Genomic DNA, 23079 nt, shown 5'->3' with positions numbered 1-23079 from the left:
TAATTAGGTTTGTGATATTCCAAACACAAAGATTCTCACTTGCATTGAGGTAATATTGTTGCTGCATTCAATACGTGTGCACTGGCTGCAGTTAGAGGCATTCCATCAGCCTAATGTCTTAGCAGCTTCCTTGAAGTCCTCCCTTTCACTAGGAATAAAAAGAAACACCTTACTTTCTATCTTTCCATCTTTCTTGTATATTCCAAAATGCAGCAGAATAAGTTTATGCAGTTCAGCAGCTCTGGATGTCTGTTCATGTAAACTAGAATCACATGGCTGTCTGGATCTTCAGTTTAAGGCTGCCCTACCACTTAGGCAATGCCTGTTGTGGTATTGAAGCCCAATTCACTGATGATAAGCCCATGCACAGGGGTCTAAGCAATTGTATGCCTACAAGTATCTGCTTAAGCACATGTGAATCTCAGGGATGCTAATGCAGTACATGATGAATCCTTACCAATGTGGATTGTTAGTGGTGATATCACTACAACAGAGCCCTTACATAGTTCTGGTGGCAAAGGTATAGGTCTCTTAAAATGACGAAAACAATTTTCTCCTTTCGACACCAATGTGGATGGATAGTGGTGATATCTCTACAACAGAGACCTTACCTAGCTCTGGTGCCAAAGGTAAAGGTCTTTTAAAATGATGAAAATAATGGCACCTTTTTGCTTTGCCGAAAGGAGAAAATTGTAAAATTTCAAAGCTTTTGAAATTGAAGAAGCTTGGCATATTTACTCTACCAAATTCTCAGATGGCTGCTTTAGGGCCCCATATTCTATGGTTCTTGGAGAATGTGTAAAATCCTTTTTTGGTTTTACTCACTTCCTTAAGCTTGCACATGGCATGAAGTTTCTGTTCTTTTTCTATCGATTATCGCAAGACATTTTTTTCTTTGGGGTGAAACCACTGTTCATTATCTCACAGGAAAATAGGACTTCACGACAAGGTCTATTCAAATATAGAAGACAATGGTGAAACAATCCATATAAGAAGCATCTTGTTTTTCAGAGAAAGGAAGATTCAATCAGTAAAAGGTCTCAGAAATAAACATCCTGAGGTAACATACAGATACAAGAGGCCCTGTAGAGGACCCTCATGGACTAAAAGAAGTCTAATACAAGGGCTGGGTGAACTAATCCATATAAGCAGCATCTATAATACTAACAAGCTGCAACAAGCATTTAAAGTAACTTTAGGAATGAAATGACAGAGCTGTGAAGATTGTGTGGTCTTTTTCTATTCAAATTGTCCACAAAGCCTAATATTTGACCCTATAAAAAATTGAAGTATGGTGATAATTGAAATGAAATCTTGCCTAAAACTAGCCGAAGAGTCTGCGAAGTCTTTGTATAAGAAAGTTGGCATGAAATTGCTGAGAGCAGCTGCTGAAGCTCCATAAGCAATAGTCCCAAACATATCTAGTCCTCACCTCCATGATGTGCCTTAGGGGTCCAAAGCCCTCCCCAATGAGGCAGCAGTATCTCCTTCTAATCTTGTAGTACACACTACATTGGCAAGTGTAGTGCTCCTTAGATTTAGTCTCTGTCCCACATAGCTGGTATGTACAGTTCTTTGGGGCTGTATTCTCATACCTTATTATCTCCTCAACTGGTGTGATGAGGTGTGGAGCTGGCCAATGTTGCATCTATGGCCATCTTTGAAAGTTGGCTGTCTATGTATGTTCGTTGCTTGATAAAACCATCCTCAGAGATTTGCTCTGCAATTAATAGGAGACCAGTACAATTGGCAATATGGAGAGGGTCTCCCAAAGAGATGTGAGGACCCGAGAAGTGGTGACCAATATTGTGAAGACCGATGTTTCGATTGTTGTGAATATGAGGATTGTTGTGATGACTGTCAACATCAGAATGATTGTCTTGAAGACTCTGATTGTGTAGATCATGAGGATCAATGCGAAGACCATGGAGATTGTAAAATGGATCAAGATGCAGGCCATGATCGGCCACCCTCTTGTCCACCATCCGTTCATAACTCCCATCTTTCATCATCATCCATATAATTGCATTCCACAGATGGGCATCATGGCACCACAAGTGCAGGTGCTCGTTCTTTTCCAACTCCCAAATGGTTGTGCAAGATTGAGTGTATTTAGATACTTTCGATCTTTGGGACTTCATCACCCTCCCTACTTTCCATCCCTCAGTGAATCTGGTGATTTGATCTACATTGGATTTGGTAGCCTGATGGGACTGGCTTAGTTCTCTCACGAGCCTGGTCGTTCCTCTTCATGACTTGCCATGATTTTGTTCTCATCCATGTACAATGAATCCATTATGCCTTACAAATCTAGCTTCAGCTATGTTCTTTTTACCAGTTCAAGTCATTCCCCCATAGGGTAACCCTCAAGATGAAGCTTGATATCTTTCTATTGTAGGGAACCTATTGTAGGTTCCCTGACCATGAAGGATCACATCACAAAGATGGAGGAGATTTGGGATCAGTTTGCATCCCTTGGTGAGCTCCTTGCTATTGTTTTATTGTCAGCTTAGAGACTCGGCTCATCCATCCTCGACTTGTACATTCAGTGTAACTCATTCAAGACCTATCCGCTCCCACTTGCATCTTCTTGCCAGGTCCTCATTTGGAGAGAGTGCCATTCTACTTTGATAGTTCTCTTCATTGAGGGATTTCATTGGCATTCACATGTTTGAAACTTTTGATCAGAGTTTCTACTTCTCGCCTTCAGCGAAAGTTGAAACCCAGGTTCTTAGATGGGATATTAGTGGACATGTTATTGTGTGACTTGTTTTATGTGCACCTCTTTCTTGTGAGTCTTAGTTTGGGAGCCCTCTCAGTATTATAGTTTGTCATTCTATCTTGTGTATTAGTCCTGTCCATTAAGGCACATTAGGTGGAGATTAGGGTTTCGAGGCCTTGATCATTGTTTTTACTATCATTTTCAGCCTGTTCACACTGCACCCTATAGAGTGTGTTTCAAATTTTAGCCACATGGGCAGCCTAGCTGGCATTTCTCTCATGGGTGGCTAGCTTTGACAGGGTGCTGACTTTTGTTTTTTTTTCTTTTTTGTGGTAAAAGATGTGACTATTTATATTACACGGAAGAATTTTATAAATACATGTGCTCAATAGTCTAGTTAAAGCTGGCTCAAAATCCCAAAACAATAAAATATACAAGCCTCTCATGCTGGTTTGGGGGGTTATGGGGAAAAGAAGTTGAAACCTGCCTGCCTTCTCTTATAGGGCGGTAGATGACCCAATTTAATATTGACAGTGTGCCCCATCCCCTTCTTGTGTATAGCTGACATCATCAGATTTGCTATACAACAGCCAGGTGGAACCTATTCCAGGCTGATGTTATTAGTGTGCAGGCCATCTACAGCAGCAACAGGCTGTTGTCTACCATATATCTAGTATAATGTATGATGTATCTTTAGATGATGGTAGGCCAGGTGGGACCTATTTCAGGCTGATGTCATCAGTAGGATTGTTAGGATTCAGACTGTGAGGATCGTCAAAGTGACAATCCAGACCTTGAAGATCGGTGTTCAGACTGCGGTGACCATAAAGATCATTCCGAAGACTGTGGAGATTGTGATAGAGATCATGATGCAGATCAACAGATGGGCCAACTCTCAATCACCTTCATATTGTTATCTGCTTGTTCTCTCTTCCATGATGCAGATCAACAGATGGACCAATTACTTGATCTGGTTGTGCAAAGTTGAGTGCATCCTAAAAGGAGCATTCCTTCTCAGATAGGGTGGTAATTCCCTGATCAAGCACTTAATTACAGCAATCAGCAAATTAACATAAATTGAAATGCACACTTTACCTTCAAAATTCTTGGAAATTGGTTTGTTGGCCCCAAAACTGGCATTCCTTTTGGCATTTTTTATCTTCAATTGCTAATGGATTAATTGCAAGTAGAGATTCCACAATCTCCTTGGCTGATCCAAAAGCCCCTTGTTGCTCCAACGATCAGCAAATCAATCGGGCAATTTGCCCCTTGATTTTTACCCAGGTTTGCTCTAATTGGACCCCAATTGGCCAAATGCTGCCCCAAATTTTACAGTGGATCCCTAGTGTTTGAAATCCTTGACAATCTCACAAGTTTTAGATATTGATTTCAGTGTATCATGCATTCTCCTGTTGGCACGGGTCCTGAGGTAGTTGCTAAACCCTAATTATTATTGTAAGTTAGGGTTTACAACAGAAATCCTCCTATTGTCCACCAAATCTGATTGAGATTTGCTCCAAATGGCTAAGATAAGTTGAGATCTCTTGAGAATAGGTAGGAATAGGTGAGAGAATGTTAGAGAGAGAAAATTCAGAGAGTTTCCTCGTGGGAAAACCCCTAAATCTACTTGTAGCCTACACCAATCAGCATTCAATTCTATCGCTTGCTATCTGGAGCCTCTAGGATGCTGTTGCCCACTAGTGAATGCTGTCGCTTGCTCCAAATGATGGTTTTTCTACTGTTGCCAGCTCCAGGATGGCTCCTTTCTATTGTTCTAGCCTCCAATGGTTGTGTTCTCTGCAGAAATTGCACCAGTATCCCCTTCTCTCTTTCTCTCTTTTTTAGGTTGAAAAACTAATTTGAATGTCCTCCAATAGTGCAAAAAACGTTTTTTGAGCTTGCATGGGTATTTGTGCCAAATGGTAGCTTTCTAAACCTAATTTTAGGATTATCTAGCCATTAAAGTAATTTATTTCAGTCCTTCTAACCTTGCCCAAAATTAAATGTGCCCATCCATAATTAAATTGGCTAGGCTACTTGGAAATGTGGAGTGGTCCCTAGCCTTTGTTGATCCTTAGATTAGCATTAATTAATTAATTAATGCTAGTCCCTAGTGTCACCCATGACACTTATTAGTCAAAAATTGTCCTAGGGTCAAAACTAACACCAATTTTTGAAGAAATATCCTAATGTAGAATTATAAACTAAAGTGTACGACAAAGCATAAGCTTAGAAGAACATAGTTAAGGTTAGGGTAACTTAGAGAAAATGAACACACAGAGTTTGAATGAATAACTAAATACTGAATATACAATGATCATGCAGTAAACAAATCGTGCAGGAATGAGAAATTGTACCTTGAACTTTCCTGTTTGGAGGACTGAGGCAGAGCTATTGAGCAGGGGAGAGTGTTATACTCTTGACGGATCCTGAAACACAGCAAAGGCAACCTTTGAGATTCGAACACCAGCAAATGTAGCCTAGGAGGTTGGATTTGATGCAGACAGCATTAGAGGGAGAGAATATGCAGCAAATGCAAACTATGGAGGAGAGAGAATACTTGGTGACAAGTGTAGGAGGCAAATGCAAATAGTTTGGTGTGGGCGATAGGGTGTATGGAGCAGGCGACAATGTGGATGACCCCATAGAGAAGAGAAAAGATCAAACACAGGTAGTGTGGTATAGGGAGACGGCACTTGGATGAAGGCAACAGCTCCAGAAGCTCTAGAAGCTCCAGATGACAGTAAATATAGCCTAGATGATGACACTAGTAGCCGGGAGTGAACGCTTGGCAGCAAACACAAATTTGGGAGTGACAAGGTCAGTAGGTGACTGTTGGATGTGGATGATGGAGGTTGGAATTGGGTGCCAAATGGTAGCAGGCAACAATGGGAAGCTCTAACCACGATGTCCTCTGCGAATGTGGTGTGGGCAATAGAGATATAGTTCCTGAAACTTGTAAAAATGAGATCGAGAATAAATGGAGGGCAGCCCACCTATTTATAGAAAGTTTTGGGACCTCGTATCATGCATTGTTTAAAAACTCTCTTGAATTGCATACCTTTTTGGGATTTAATTAATAAAGCATTTATGGGATTGTTTAAGTGGTTAATTCAACATGTAATGCTTATATTAGCTCAACACCCCCTCTTAGGCCTAAAAATTGAGCAAGGAAAGAAGCCCAACCCAAACTTTGAGTGCTTTTTTTTCTATGTGATTTTATCCCAAGGCATCCCACTTGAAACCAACCAGGGCATCGAACAAATGGTGTACGTGTGAGAACGTGCAATGGAAGAGGAACACGAACACAGAGAGAAGCAAAAGGAGAGAGAGAGAGAGAGAGAGAGAGAGAGAGAGAGAGAGAGAGAGAGAGAGAGAGAGCAGAAGATAAGGAGATAGTACTTCACTGATTGAAGAAGAATGCTGACACAATGATGATGGATTGATCGGTCCTTGTATCCAGCCCACAACGTCAGTGAGGGCACCAGATTAGGCTGATGATGACAGCAACACCTGAGACGGAGGAAGATAACGGAGTCGGAGTGTGCACTTGCCAGGGAAGAAGGAAGATGATGATATGAATGACTGCCAAGTGGGGAAGGGCTATAAATAGCCACAAAACCCCTAAACTGGCCTATTGAAATCTGAAAATGCCATAAATGCTGGTCATGGCATAATAAATGCTTAGAAAATGCCAGATGGCCTTCAAAAAATCTGATTGGCAAGGACAATGTCTAGCAAGTGTGGATAGCTTGGGAAATGCAAAAATTGCCCATGGAAAACACACTAGAAACTGATAAACAAAAGAAATGGACCTAGATAGCCACTCTAGAATGAGTTGCTCCCCCCCCCCCCCCCCCGGCCAAAAACACGACAGACCTATCAGAGCTCCAAAAGTCCGTGTTTGACTCAGATTGAGCCGCATAGGTAGGAGATGACAAGGCATGACAAACACAACTGCTAACAGCCTCTCTCAGATCCTGGATGTTGCAGAAGGTCAAGGGAGAAATGGATCTTGGGTGGCAAGAGGAACGCCACTGTTGATGAAGTCCCTCGATGGAGATTGCCAATGAAGAAGCTCCTCACAATCCTAGGAAGCCCCTCTGAAACACTAGGGGCCAAGAAATCCACAGCTACATCACCAAGATCGGTCCCCTTTGAAATGGATGGGGGATATGAGGGAACCACCGGAGGAGAGGTTGGGGGATGGGAAGGAGCCTGTGGAAAAGATGGCGCACAAGCGGAAACGGGGGTAGCGATAGACTATTGCCTTGAAGGACCTTGCATAAGAGAAGGGGAATGGAGCCTATAAAGCCCACTCTCCTGCGGACTTGTACGATGAAGAATCCTCAATATAAACGGCTTGCACAATGAAGACAATTCGGGTACCAAGCCTAGTAAGGCCATAAATTGAGAGGAATGTGCTGGTGTCAGGCTATTTATAGCCTACTCAAAATGCCAAGAAATAATCAGGTCAGTTGCATTTAATGCATTCGACTCTGCAAAAAAACCAGCCGACTATATAGCAGTCCGACCGATTGGACTGCCACATGGCAATTCGATTGCATTCTGCGTGGCTGCTGACATGGCAAACCAGCTCCACACACTAGAAATCTCTCAGATGACCGCCCGGCTGGAAAAATGCATATGTACACAGCCTAACTGAGAAAAATGCCTATCTAGGGGATGACAATCTCTAACACCCCCTCTTTGATCCTGGGTGAGGTATAAGGCTGAGGGATTTGGAATGGTAGTGAAGTAGAGCTTGGGGAAGCGCCTTCGTAAACATATATGCAAGATTGCCCTCGGTCTTAGAGTACTCCACATCAATGGTCTCATCCAGAAGCTTCTCCTTGATGAAGTGGTATTGGATCTCTATGTGCTTCGTCAGGGCATGAAATACAGGATTATGTGCCAAGGCAATGCAACTCTCATTGTCGCACCGTAGAATAGTAGGACAAGTTTGGGGGCAACCAAGCTTCTCCAACAATCTCTGAAGCCACACAGTCCCACATGTAGAAGACGTGCCCGATACTTTGCCTTAGTCGAAGTTAGGGCTACCGTGGGCTGCTTTTTGCTACTCCAAGAGATAACACCTACACCCAAGGTACAACAATAGCCTATAGTAGACCGCCTATAGTCCACATCGCCAGCCCAATTTGAATCACTCCAACTTGCAAGGACAAGATCGCAAGCACCTGTACCTGCTGGATAGTAAATCCCTAGGTCGGAGGTCCCCCTTAGAAATTGTAGTATCCTTTGGTCAGCCTGCCAATGCACTTGCTGAGGTGCACTCATGAACCCAGCCAAGAGACCTACAGCAAAACATAGATCAACCGGTGTGTTGAGAAGCCAAATCAACGATCCAATCAGTTGATGGTAGTGGGTAGCATCCGCCAAAGGAGAATTTGAGTGTGAAGTGGTCTTCCAATTTGGATCCATAGAAGTAGAAATGGACCGACAATCCTCCATCTCAAAAGTCACCAAGAGCTCTTGTACATATCTCTGTTGAGAGATGAAAATCCCTCTTTTGAGTATATGAGAAATCTTGTGGCCCAAAAAGAAATGGAGAAGTCCTAAATCCGTCATCTCGAACTTCTGATGTAAGGCTGCCTTCGTCTCTTCAACCTTCTAGGCATGATCACTTGTAACAATCAAGTCATCAACATACAAAACAAACACCACACGACCACCCTCAGAAGTATGCACATAAAGCTGCGGATCGGCCATAGAGTGCCGATATCCCAACTTTGCATGGAGAAAGGAATCAATCTTCTCATTCCAAACATGTGGAGCTTGCTTCAGGCCATACAAGGCCTTTTTCAACCTATAAATCTTCCTGTCAGAGGAGCCAAAGCTAGGAGGTTGCTCTACATAGATCTCCTCCTTCAAATCACCGTTTAAGAAGGCCGACTTCACATCCAATTGAAAAACGGGCCATCTCCTATGACTATCCAAGGCAAGAACAACACGGATTGTCGCCATACGAGCAGTGGGGGCAAAAGTATCATGGAAATCAATACCTGGGCGCTGAGCAAAACCTTTAGCAACAAGGCGAGCCTTGTGCTTGTCCAAAGAGCCATCACTATGGTACTTGGTCTTGAAGACCCATTTGACACTAATTACCTTCTTATGAGAGGGACGAGGCACAAGGTACCAAGTGCCATTCCGCTCAATAGCCTCCAACTTAGCTTCCATCACTTTCCGCCAATGATCAGATTGTAAAGCCTCCTTCATGGAGGTAGATTCTCTATCTTGTATAACATGAGACATTAAAGAGTAGTCAGAGCAAACAAGCTCCATAGAATGTGCCTGGTGCCTCCGTGACCTCCGTGGTCCATCCTGTGATTGCCACTCCTCAGGGACCCTCTCGACCCTGAATCTTGGAGTGTGTCATAGGCCCAACGAGGAGGAGGCCCAACTGAAGTTTTTGGAAGGTCCACCGGCAGCGTAGGAGCAATTGGTGAATTCGGTGGTTGGGAACTAGGCTCCTCATCCGAAGAAGAATCCTCAAGAGACAGAGGCTCGAGAGGAACAGTCGGTGGGGCCCAGCTATCACCAAGATCTCCAAGAACAGGGTGGTCCTCACCCCCCTCGGGGACTGGAAGCTCTACGAACCGAATGCCACGGCTTGTGTAGACATCTCGCTTAACGGGATCATATGATTGGTAGCCGTGAGACTGCGAGCTATAGCCCACAAACACCTATCTTTTGGAAGTTTCTTCAAATTTGTTAGGTCGTGTCTTTGGGATGTGAACATAGGCATCACACCCAAAAACCCTGAAATAAGAAACATTTGGCTTCGACCCAAAGTATGCCTCATAGGGAGTTATACCAACAACAACGGAAGTAGGGAATAATTAAGGATGTGAACTGCAGTAGCCATAGTCTCAACCCATAGACATTGAGGTGTTTGACGATGCTCCATCATGGTACGGGCCATCTTTATCACATTGCAATTCTTCCGCTCCAAGATGCTATTCTCCTGAGGGGTGTTTGTACAAAAACGACCAAACTCATTAGAAACAAATTCTCCGCCCTTATCTGACTGTAAGCTCTTCAGCTTCTACCCCGATCGGTTCTCCTCAAAGAGCAACCAATCCTTAAAGTTGGAGAAAGCCTCTGATTTCAGCTTCAAGAAAAAGGCCCATGTCATCCTGTTGTAATCATCCACAGTTAGCATAAAATACAAGTTCCCTTTAAGAGACTGCATTTGCATCGGTCCACAAAGATCGGTAGAAACAAGCTCCAAGGGTGCTGAAGACTATCTTAAAGCCTTGTTGGGAACAACATCACGAGTTTGCTTCCCACGGATGTAAAATACACAAGGCTGCTGACACACCACAATATCTGGCAAACCTTGAACAAACTGGCCCTTAGATGCCGTCCGAAGGTAATCAAAATTGAGGTGGCTAAACCGAGCATGCCAAAGCTCGGACTGAGTTTGAGAGGTAAGAAGAAGAGAAATCAAGGCAGAAGAAGACCGCAACTTGTAGACTTCATTCTCCTCATAATTTGAAGAAAGAACTTGTCTCGATCCTCGATCAAGAATTTGAAAAGAATCCACATTGAATTCGACCAAAAGGTCGAGGGTACAAATCTTGTGCACTGAGGGAAGATGATACCCCAAAGCCAGCACATAAAGTACCTCGGATGCATGGGCACCACCACGTCCATCTGGAATAATATGCATATTGCCCCATCCTTGTATAGGAATAGACGAACTATCACCAATAAGAATCTAACCATCGGAAGGCCGCAAATGAGCAACACCTGTGCTGAAGGAGTCATGTGCCGGGAGACACCACTGTCAACAATCCACTTCCGAGTGTATGGGGTTGTCGATGTAGCATTAGAAGCCGTTAGGGTCGAATCCTCAACTACTTCCAAATGGAGGAAAGCAACTGATGAGCGAGCAACCATCGCTCTGGAATCCTTTGTAGATTTCTCCTTCTTCTTCTTGTTGGGGCGATTCTTCTTCCAGTGACCTGTTTTGCCACAAATGTGATAAGTAGAATCCTTGTCTTTGTCCTTCTTAGATTTGCCCACCTTCTTCGTTTGGCCCTTCCCCTTCTTTTAAGAGGATTGACCAACCAAGGTCTCAGATTTCGAAGCATTAGTTCCTTTTAGTTGCTCCTCTTGGTCCAAGGCCATAGGAAGCAACTCTTTCCACTGAAGAGTCTTAGACCGCCCTAAAGCAATCATGGTGGAATAAAACCACTAAAGTGAGGTGGTAACTGTGCAAGGAGAGTTATCGCCATGTCTTTAGAAGTGATTACCTTCCCTGCGTTTTGAACCTGCATTTGAAGCTACCTTAGCTTATTGATATGCTCCCGCATGGATGATGACTTGTTGACACTCATGGTCCTCATCTGCACTTCCAAAGAGACTCGCTTCGTGGTCATCCGATTATACATCTGATCCAACTCCAGTCATCTCTCGGGCTACCGTCAAATGCTCTATATGAGAGATCATAGCTATAGTACATGAGAGAAATAAATGAGTGAATGCAAGCATTGAGTTTATCCCAGTGTGCCTGAGCCTTTGCCAACTCCACCTTCTCATTGGAAGAGAGTCTAGACTCGTCATGCGAAGGACGATGGATAGCCTTTGTAACAAGCTCCGCCAAATCATAGGACTCCAATATAGCAAGTATCATGACCCACTAGATATGGTAGTTCTCGCCATCGAGCTTTTGATATGATGAAAGAGCTGGTAGGATATGCACCTTTTGGTCCATGATCGCCTGAAATTCTGTCTTAGCCTCAGAAGACATCTTCACCTACAATGCTTGCACAAAACACAAAAACAATCCCCTCTTGTTGAGAGTCATTTCTTGGACTTGGCCACATCAATAGTGCCACGTGGCAGGCTGCCATGTGGCAATAGTAGGACAGTTCTGCATTTAATGCAGCTGACTTGATCATTCATTGATTTATTTACAGCCTATAAATAAGCTGAGTTTTCAGCAGTCTACACATTGTCTTTGACAAATTTCAGTCTGCTGATTGCGGAGATTGCTCTCGGGGCTGACGGAGATTGAGATCCTCGAGATGGAGAGATACATAGATATTTTCTCTACACTCGTGTATAATTCTGCATCCTTATACAACATTCTTTACTGCAAATTTTCTGCGTTTCACTGTCTTTTTCTCTCTCTATCTTCTCTCTCTATTCACTCTTTGTCACGGTCATTTGCTTCCGCATTGCTTAACTTTGACATGGTATCAGAGCATTGAAGGACTGACCTAGGGTGGTGGATCTATTTGAAGAGGAGTTTTTAGCGCGACACAAGGTTGCGTTTTCAGCGTTCAAGTGTGAGCAGGTGGGCTGTGCATCAAGACAAGGTTGAGGTGAGCGTGGGCGTGCAAGAAAAGAGAAGATTTGTTGAAGTTGTTGCTGTTTTTGCTGCTAGAGAAGAAAGAAGGTTGCGTTTTTGGCCTTCAAGTGCAGATTTTACCTTTTCATCGCCTCTGGCGGGTGAAGAAGGAATGGGATGAGCGAACCTCAGTCCTAGCAGACAATATTTTCACAATCAGAGGGGGACTGCCTTTTTTTGTGTTTTGTGTAGGCATTGTAGGAGAAGATGTCTTCTGAGGCTAAGATAGAGTTTCAGGCGATCATGGACCGGACATCCTACCGGCTCTTCCTTTAGATCAAAAGCTCGATGGTGAGAACTACCGCATTTGGCAGGTCATGATGCTTGCCATATTGGAGTCCTATGATTTGGTGGAGCTTGTTATGAAGGCTATCAATCATCCTTCTTTGCGAGACGAGTCTAGACTCTCTTCTAGTGAGAAGGCAGAGTTGGCAAAGTCTCAGGCACATTGGGATAAACTCAATGCTCGCATTTGCTCGTTTTTATTTCTCTCATGTACTATAGCTGTTATCTCTCGCATAGAGCATTTGATGGTGGCTAGGGAGATATGGCTGGAGTTGGATCAGATGTATAATTGGATGACCGTAATGAAGCGAGTTTCTTTGGAAGTGCAAATGAGGACTATGAGTGTCAACAAGTCATCATCCATGCGGGAGCATATCAACAAGCTAAGGCAGCTTTAGATGTAGGTTCAAAACATAGGGAAGGTGATCACTTTTGAAGACATGGCGATAACTCTTCTTTCATAGTTATCGCCTCGCTTTAGTGGTTTTTATTCCAGCTTGATTGCTTCAGGGCCGGTCTGAGACTCTTCGGTGGGAAGAGTTGGTTCCTATGGTCTTGGATCAAGAGGAGCAACCGAAAGGAGCCAATGCTTCGAAATCTGAAGCTTTGGTTGGTCAATCCTCTCAAAAGAAGGGGAAGGACCAAAAGAAGAAGGAAGACAAATCTAAGAAGGACAAAGACGAGGAGTCTACTTGTCACATTTGTGGCAAAACAGGTCACTGGAAGAAGGATTGCCCTGACAAGGAGAAGAAGGAGAAGGATAAGAAGGAGAAGAAGAAGAAGGAGAAGAAGGAGAAATCTTCAAAGGATTCCGGAGCGGTGGCTGCTCCCTCATCAGCTGCTTTTCTCCATTTGGAGGTGGTTGAGGATTTGACCTTGCCGGTTTCTGATGCTGCGTTGACCGCCCCATTTACTCGGGAGTGGATTGTTGACAGCCGCTTTTCTCCATTTGGAGGTGGTTGAGGATTCGACCCTGCCGGCTTCTGATGGTGCATTGACCGCTCCATTCTAGAGTAAGAACCTTCTAAATTTTCTACTCAAAATCTCTCAAATGGTTAAGAATTTGAGATAGGTATTGAAGACAAGATTGTTCCTTGTGAAATTTGATGCGAACAGAGTTTTCATTGAGTAACTTTCAAAAATAGCAACTTTCTAAATTTAAGGAGTTGCCAATTTAGATTGTGGAGAGCTTAATTGTATAGGTTCACTGTTTTATGGTTTGTTTCTTTGATCATGAGTATCTGGTTTCGCTTTCTGAAACCACTCGTTATCTGAGCTTCTAGTCAATATGACTATCTGAGAGAAAAATTCTTAGTCATCTAGGCTTTTTAGTCAATCAAATTGCTTGACCAAACTTGTAATTTCTCTTGGGCATCTTGCCAATGATAACCCAATTCAAGGGTGGCTGAATGGAAAGATAAACATTTTAGTATATTTTGAAACACTCAACTAATATAAATTGCTTTTCAAAGTAAATGAGCATCAAATTAGTTTGAATCATTGAGCCAATGTCTTGGTAATAGTTGATATATAAAAGGGTGGTTACACCTTGTAACCTAGTTTCCCTTGTTACATATTTTTTGATATGAAAGTCCCTTATTGGTCTTCTTTGTACTTTGCACTTTGCCTTGAGATAGTTTATTCGGAGGATTATTATTAATAGAATTATTTCTCTTCCTTGAAAAAAAGAATATGGTGGTGGCAGATGGTTTTCCAATATCCAAATCGGCCAAAAGGTATTTGAGCCAAACAAACTCAACTGTAGCTATGAAAGCTACCCAGTATCAGCTTGGTATACTTGAATTGCGAGATGCAGCCATGTTATTTACCTTCTGGATTTATCCACAATGGAGACTCTATCAAGGATATGGAGAGAGATCATTCACACTCTTTGTAGGAAATGGGAAATGATGTAGGGCAGCTCTGAGAGGATGAGGAAGAGAAGAGAGACTTTTTTACAGACATGGGATTCAAGCACTTTCTTTCATATTGTCCATCATATGATTTGGTATTACAGCCCACCAGATTGGTCGTTCACACAACCATTGTGTTTGTGATGCACTCAGTTACTCTTCACGGAGTTCCTTGTACTTTGTGTTTTACCATAGGTTCTTCGTTGAGGTATTATTAATAGAATTTATTTTTGTGGCCAAAGAAAATATAAAAATGAGACCATAGTCTTCTATAATGACTTGCCTCCTCATTACACACGTGTGCAAAGCAGCACATGAATCCTCAAATTTGTGATAGCATATAGGAGACAACATATATGAGCCATTTGAGTGAATAATGCATGGTAAGGATAACCATTATTGAGAATAAGAGATCTTCTATATGCCAACGGATGATCATCATCAATAGACATATCAAACTATAAGCTCAACCAAATGGGTGTGATAATACAAGTGTTCAGAAAATAGTAATATAAAATAAGTCTTGTTGGTCTTATCTGCAAATTAGGGCTTTGATAATCACAAAGTGAAGAGAAAAGAGTATGTGAGCCACATGATTCACTTTCAAGTCTTGACATGAACATTGTTTGAGATTAATTGCATTAATCTTTAGCAAGTGTGGTGCATATTGTTGAGCTAAAAATGCTTTAGCTTTACTTAAACAATCCCAAAACTTGCTTAATTAATGAAGAAACCTTGTTTATTTAAGAGAAACATCTCGGCTGAAGGTGTCCACTGCTGTCTACATCAGTTGGCGCTTGTTTTCCAGCCCTCTTCATGCAGCTTGGAGTTGATCCCAATCAGGTGATTGCTGTTTCTACTTGCAGGCTGTCGCCTAGCTGTCTTGCTCGCATCTGACAGTTTTCTCTCTCCTCCAGTAGTCACCAACTCCTACAGGCTGTCGTTCCTGCGTTTGATAGATTTTCTCTCTCCTCTGTTGTCACCCAACATCTATAGCCTGCATTTGGCTGTTTTCTCTCTCATCAGCCTATGTTTACTACATATTCTCTCTCCTCACACTGCTGTCTGCATTAGATCCAACTTCTCACTACTGCGTTTGCTGGTGTTTAACATTCGGAGTCTGCGTTGTTGTGATTTGGGATCCGTTTGGAGTACGACACACTCTCCAGCTCATTACCCTTGACGTGATCCTTGAGATACAAGAGTTCGAGGTTCAGTATTCATTCACTGCATAGTGTGTTTGTTGCATGAGCATTGTATATTTAGCAGTTATATCAATTATTTTTTGTGTTCATTGTCTCTGAGTTACCCTAACCCTGACTGTGTTCTTTTATCAGTCTCTGTGCTTTGTTATACGATTGTTATTGTGTTTCTGTGTCAGAGTATTTCTTTACATGGTATTAGAGCCTGGTACTCTTTGAGAAACCTAGGCCTTTGATTTGAAAGCTCTCCGCAAGAAGCAGGAACAATAGTAGGTTCAAATGACTTCGAACACATCAACGCCAATTTAGCCTCCAGAACAACCTATGCCGAGAACCCAGTGAGAGTGGGTAAAACAACTTGCTCCACAAAGTCCAACATGGTGGAAGACACTTTTGACAACACGGAAGAAATACTATACAAGCTTTCTACTGAAGAATATCATGTGATCATGGACTTTAGATGAAAGAAGATTAAGGAGCTCGATCGAAGGATTGCCCTTCAAGAGAAGCTACTCAATGAAGGTATGCAAGAATTTCTCTTCAGATGTTGCGCATAAATCTAATGATATTGCAGGGCCATTGAGACCTCTCTCAAGGATGGGCCTCCTCTTGGAGAAAGAGATTTGGAGTATGTTTCATTCTTCCATTCTCTTCCATTCACTCCAATGCAAGGTACTTTAGATTAATCTTTTGTTCCTTTGTCTTTTACCTCTTCTACTTTGCAATATACTGGTAGAAATTGTGAGGAAGATAGATTAGAAATGGTTGACTATGAAAAAGGTTCTCTTGAGGACCAATTCTTGTATGTTAACACACGTCGTGGGGATTAAAAGAAAAAGCCAGATACCTCTTCTTCTAACATTCCTTATTTTCAGTTTACTTCTCAAAATCATAATGAATTTGGTGTTCCTATTTCTACATTGCATGGTGCATCATCATCATCATTATTTCATTTGCAATCATTAAATGGTAAAAATGAACAAAATGCATGAGCACCTTTAACACCACAAATTCAAAACCCATCCATCCCACCACATTTTTCTACTGCTTCTCCACTTCCTTTTACACTATTTACATTCCCCTATCAAACATCTCATGTTGCACATCACATTGCATCGGGGGGTTATGGAAATATAGGCACCACCTTTAGTCTTTCATCCTTTCCTCACTCGGGTGGTGTTCCATCTTCTTTTCACACACTTTCAGGATCATTGCAACTTGGGTATCCCCCCCGGTCTCTCCCAAGTGTAGATCAGTTGGTACCACAGCTTGCTTCTATAGCATTACCTAGTGGGCCTCCTGGTCATTCTATTGGACCCCAGCCAAGCTTTGGACAGGGCTTTCGTATCTCAGTGCCTCCATCTCCATCGGCACCTTATGGAAACTTTCATGTTCCAGTGCCTTCACATCAATTGGCACTTACTAGACATTGCCAGCCTATTTCTGCCTACCCACCTTTTCCCCCTCATTCTTTCTATCAGACACACCCACTACCACCATCTTACCCTCCACCTCCATCTTATTCCACTTTACCGACACCTCATGGTTATGGCTCATCTTTGCAAGGATGTTTTCAATGGTAAGACTCGTTTTAACGGGTCAAACTTTAGAACTTGGTTGAACTTGATGAGACATGTCCTTGACTCCTAGAACCTATGGGATCTTGTGTAGGGGTTGGAACCCCAACTTGATCCCGCACTTGTTTCATACGAGGTTGTCCGCTCATGGAAGGCTAGGAACGCCTCTGCTATTGTCGAGCTTATGCAGGGCTTATTGCTTGAGTTTCATTCTTAGCTTCAGCATTTGGACTTAGCGTCAGAGCGATGGGCACACTTGATTGACAGCTATGCAGCTTGGGATAGGACCTGTTGTATAAATCTTGACCATGAGCTCCAACTCTTTAAAATCATTGACTGGGATGACTTGAAAGTCAAGTTGGCTGAGTATGGGCGACTTCTTGCTGAATTCTCCACTACAGGGACTCCCAAGTTCTTTGATGATCAAGTCATATTGTTTTTGAACAAACTCCCCAGGAAATACTTCAATTTTGTGGAAAGTATAGTTTCAAAGCTTGCCATGCCTACTTTCTATGAATTTGAGTGTTAGCTGTTGCATTATGCAGGTTGTTCGATCAATTTCATATGAACTCTTCCTCAGAGGGGGCTCTTGTTGCTCATTCTCAGAAGGGGCAACAAGGGAAGGACAAACAAAATCAAACCTCCACTCAAAATAAAAAACAAAATCAATTCGGGGAATCACAAGGAAACTCCTAGCCATAACTTAAACAAGGGTGGTAGAATATATCTAAAAAGAATAGGTATTGTCAACATTGTCAAAAGGCTGGTCATTTTGACGACGAGTGTCGTTCAAAGGCCAAAGGCACATCACCCAAATCTAAGTCTCAGACCCCCGCCCCTCAGTCGCGGGCAATCCCCCAGTAGGGGAGGCAGGGTGATGACAAGGGGCACTTTAAAGGTCAGACTCATACTGCCACCGCTCAGCCATTCTCAAGCTGATCTCCTTGTTTTTGTCAAATATTCCTCTGAAGCAAAAGCCTATCGTCTATTCGATCCTCAAACAAACAAGGTGATCATTAGGAGGGAGGTCATTTTTTATGAGAGGGATATCATGCAATTCTCTGCACCGGATTCTAATCCTATTCCTCCTTCCACATTATCGGAGATCATGCCTCCTGAACTTGGTCTACTTTCTGCTCCTGACATTCTTGTAGATTTTTCATCTCCCAAGCCCTTTTTGCGAGCACTGTTACCTCGCTGGTACCAGTAGACCATGTGGGGTTCGGGGATCCTATCACCGGATTCCACTCTGGAGGGACCTAGAAGATCTGCCCGGTTTGCTTCACAGGCTTCATTTGCATCGCTATTTACAGTCGATTACATAGTGCATTTTGAGCCGGATACATGGCAGGAGGCTCTTCAACACCCTCAATGGCGAGAGGCCATGGAGAAGGAGCTAGAGAGTATTGACCGAAATGAGACTTAGACATTTGTGGATCGTCCAAGCCACAAGAAAGTCATCGAGACAAAGTGGATTTTCAAGACCAAGCTAAAAGGTGATGGGACTTTAGATAAGTACAAGGCTCGCCTTGTTGTGCAAGGGTTTTGATAGAAGCATGGTATTGATTATGAAGAGACCTTTGCTCCTACCGTGCAATTGATATCTTTCCGGTTGCTTCTTGTGCTAGCCGCTCACCATGGTTGGCCGATATATCAGATGGATATCAAGAGTGCCTTCCTGAATGGTTATTTGGAGGAGGAAGTCTATGTGGAGAAGCCATCGGGCTTTCCTTTAGGGAACCCGAGGGATAAGGTATTCCGCTTGCAGAAAGCTCTTTATGGGTTGAAGCAAGCACTGCGATCTTGATTCCATAGGATGGATGAGTTCTTATAGACTCATGGATATCATTCTACCCCTTATGACTCGAACTTATATGTTCGATCTACTGCAGAAGGGGTCAGTTATATCCTGCTATACGTTGATGACTTACTCATCACAGGCTCAGATTCTGTTGCCATAGTAGACATCAAGGCAAAGCTTAGTGCTACTTTTGAGATGACAGACCTTGGTTTGTTGTCTTATTTTTTGGGGATGGAGATAGTTCGTTCTGGGGGTTGCATTTTTGTGTCATAATAGAAGTACGCACTTCAACTAGTGAAACACCACACTTCGTATTAGACATGGCCAATGGCCACGCCTCTTGATCCTACTGCCCAGTTGTTGAAGGATACCCTAGGATAGCCCTTCGATGCACATACCTATTGCTTTGTTGTAGGAAAACTTATTTGGTTAATTCACACTAGGCTAGATTTAGCTTACTCAGTTAGCATACTGTGTTAGTATTTCACAACACCTAAATACTAACACCTAGGATGTCACATTGGATTGCAAGTCTTGATGTGTTGCGTTATCTACGATGTACTTATTCTTATGGCCTACTAACTTATGGTTCTGGTTTACGTTTGCAAGGATACACTAATTCTGATTGGGCAGGAGATCCCGACACCGAGCATTCCCATGGCGGCTACCTCTTTACCTTGGACATAGCTCCCAATTCTGATTGGGCAGGAGATCCCGACACCCAGCATTCCCATGGCGGCTACCTCTTTACCTTGGACATAGCTCCCATTTCTTGGTCAAGCCATAAGCAGGAGATGGTGGTAGCTTGCCCGGCCGAGGCTGAGTATCGGGCTCTCTTCGATGGCACCACTGAGGCCATCTACCTGAGGAGTTTACAGGCGGCACTTCATTTCCCATGCGACTCTCCCACCGTTGTCTACTACGACAACCAGAGTGCCATTGCCCTTGCGGGCAATCCGATTATCACACCACAGATGCACCATGTGGGAGTCCACTTCCATTTTTCTAGAGAGCATGTTGAACTAGGCACTATTTGCCTAGAGTTTGTGCCTACATCTGAAAATTTTGTAGATATTTTGACCAAAGCAGTCAACCGGTCAGTTCTTCAGTACCTGATGCAATGTTTCTCGAGTTGCTATCAGCTTAACTACTCCATCTAACCCAAAGATTGGACCAACGGTTACCTCCACCATATTTGTGGCATTGTCTATGGCAGTCTCCAAGGCAGTTTTTCCTTATCTTGCTTGCTTGCTTTACTTGTCTTGCTTGCTTCACCTATTTGCTATATCCACATCTTAGCCTTATTCTTCTTTATCGACACCGAGTAATGGTAGAGATAGTATGCTTGTTTTGTGAAAGTCTTGGGTTTGACCATCCTTTATCATTCTCCCGTTTGGGGTACGGATACTCAATAGAACGAAAACTGATTTGAACCCCATACTTAATGGTAAATCTAACAAATTTTTTTAAAAAAAGGAGCAGTCCATAATTGATTCCATCTGCCTTTGTAGGGCTTGGTAGGCCACTGGGCATCCGACGTGCATCCTTTGTCCGATGCCTTGTCCTCTCAGGGGTGATCACTTGGGCTCCCTTGGTAAGATAACCACCGCCTCTGTAGTCTTAGTAGGCCACTTGACAGCTAACACACACTCTTTGTTCGATGCTCTGGCTGCTTTGGGGTGGGATGCCTTGGGGTAAAAGATCTTTCTCTTGGCACTGTTGTTGGGCCTGAGAGGGGTTGTTGAGCTAAAAATGCTTTAGCTTTACTTAAACAGCCCCAAAACTTACTTAATTAATGAAGAAAGCTTGTTTATTTAAAAGAAACGCGATCCTAGAGAGTTTCTGTGTCCCATAAGCACAAACCCACTTGGGAGGGCTGAAACTTTCTATAAATACATATGCTGCCCTCCATTCAGCCCTCAATCTCGTTTTTGCAGATTTCAGGTGTTTTAGCATGTTGCCCGTACCTTGTTCGCGGAGGACATCTCAGCCGAAGCTGTCCATTGCTGTCTACATCAATTGGTGCTTGTTTTCCAGCCATTTTCACGCAGTTTGGAGCTGATCCTAGCTAGGTGACTGTTGTTCTTCCATAGGCCTGTTGCCGTACAGCCTGCCATGTCATCACAGCCCTGCATTTGCTTCTTGTAGGTTGTTGCCCAGCTGTCCTGCCTACGTCTGACAGTTCTTTCTCTCCTCTAGTAGTCACCAGCTCCTGCAGGCTGTCTTGCCTGTGTTTCTCTCTCCTCTGCTGTAGCATCTGCAGCCTGCGTTTGGCTGTTTTCTCTCTCATCAGCCTATGTTTACTGCATATTCTCTCTCCTCACACTGCCGTCTGCATAAAATCCAGCTTCTCACTGTTGCGTTTGTTGGTTTTCGACATTTGGAGGCTGCCTTGCTATGATTTGGGATCCGTTCGGAGTACAACACACTCTCCAGCTCATTACCCCTGCCTTGATCCTTGAGATACAGGAGTTTGAGGTTTAGTATTCATTCACTACATAGTGTGTTTGTTGCATGAGCATTGTATATTCAGCAGTTATATCACTTCAGTTATTTTCTGTGTTCATTGTCTCTAAGTTACCCTAACCATGATTGTGTTCTTTTATCAATCTTTGCTTTGTCGTACAATTGTTTTTTGTGTTTCTGTGTCAGAGTATTTCTTTACACATGCCTGCCATATCACCCACTTAGTTGGCTCTAGCCCTTGGAGCTGCTTGGGCTGCTCCCAATGCTTCCCTAGGGAGTGGATGGTGGAAGACCAGAGATCTGCTAGGGTAGCATAGGCTGTAGTGGTTGCTCTTCTGAAGACTAGTTCAGTACAAGAAAGGGTTCTTGTATGGAATGGAATCTATCCTAATCAAGCGAGTGCTGACATGCATTTTTAGCTGGCTGTGTAAATGTCCAGTCCACGTGGCCTTGTTCATCTGTGACTAAACATGTGTTGCTGTTGTGTGCCACACTTCTCTTTGCTTGTGTTATCAGGATGCAGATTGTTCACATCAGGAAGGCATCTGAGAAGCAGAGTTGTGAAGGTATCAAGTAGTTAGGAGATTATCATGAAACTACCTCTCAGCTGCTTGTGCTGAATTGAAAGGGCACTGAAAATATTTTCAAGAGTCATGAATCTATTTTTAATATTCCTGGTTTATCCCTTTCTTACTGTAAACTTTCTTGTTTCCTTCAGATTTCGGGAGTAAATAACAGATGCTTTTCACTTTGTGCTCCGTCTACTAAATCATATTGTGTAATAGAAATCTCTGAATCATATACTTGATCATTCATGTATAGTACCTGTGGACTGAAATAAGCCTGACTGTTCTTTCTCTTGATTTTAGTAATATTTTAAGTCTCACCAGGATCGGTTTCTGTATCTTTAAGCACTGCCAACTGGACATCCGGAACAAATTCATTTCGTGTTGGGGAAAAAGCGATGCTAAAAGTCACACAAAGAGATGTATTTGGTAATGCTGTGTCAAGTTCCACAGTGCTGAAAGTGGAATGCTATGCATTCACAGCATATGTGACAAGCGATGCGAAGGGCCGTGTAGCCCTGGCATCAGAGTTTCCAAAGTATGAATGTTACCTGTCTGGTGATGGTACAGGATATGTATCATGGTACCCCAGTGCATCAGGAAATTTCTGGCTCCGGGTTGGAAGTGGAGGAACTAATATACGAGGTTCTCCATTTCCTGTAGTTGTTCTGGCAGGTGGATAAAGTTTGTCCTGTAACATGCACTTTCTCTCCTTTTTTAGACAGTTCTCACATGTATTAGAGACAGAATCCATTGTTCAGATCACACGTTATTCATTTCAGGCAGTATCTCAGTGAGGACATGCACGGGGTTCTGGCCATCCTCAAATATATTTTCAGCAAATGAACTAGCAGTTCTACATGTTGTACAAAAGGATGCTAGTGGTAATATCTATACAGGGAACCCCTTCAACTTCCTTGTAAGAGTCAGTTCACGTGCAAATGGTGTCAACATGCCTTTGCAGTTCACTGTGTATCTTGGAGCTGCTGGAGTTCAATCTATATCTTTTACCCCAACATTAAGTGGTGAGTTTTATATAAATGTGGGCAGCAGCTCAGAGCAAATAAGTGGTTCCCCTTTCCTGTTCAAGGTTCTACCTGGTAAGTAGAAAGAGACAGATGGAGGTCATGTTTTTGAGCACAAGACCTGACTTTTGTCATATTTGCTT

The 23079-nt window shown here is 43.0% G+C and overlaps 1 protein-coding gene across 1 annotated transcript in view; it reads left to right on the top strand.

The window, feature by feature from the left end:
• Positions 1-23079, top strand: part of LOC148011273 (uncharacterized) — a 297099-nt gene that overhangs the window by 2832 nt on the left and 271188 nt on the right. Inside the window, exons 3-4 of the mRNA XM_087670938.1 lie at positions 22236-22586; positions 22694-23011. Of these exons, the coding sequence (XP_087527064.1) occupies positions 22236-22586; positions 22694-23011 (669 nt within the window). The remainder of the gene's footprint in view (positions 1-22235; positions 22587-22693; positions 23012-23079) is intronic.

The sequence above is a fragment of the Lygodium microphyllum genome, chromosome 28, assembly GCF_053477565.2.
Source record: "Lygodium microphyllum isolate KBCC chromosome 28, Lygodium_microphyllum_v1.1.10, whole genome shotgun sequence".
NCBI classification, from domain to species: Eukaryota; Viridiplantae; Streptophyta; class Polypodiopsida; order Schizaeales; family Lygodiaceae; genus Lygodium; species Lygodium microphyllum.
This window is presented reverse-complemented; position numbering and strand designations above follow the sequence as displayed.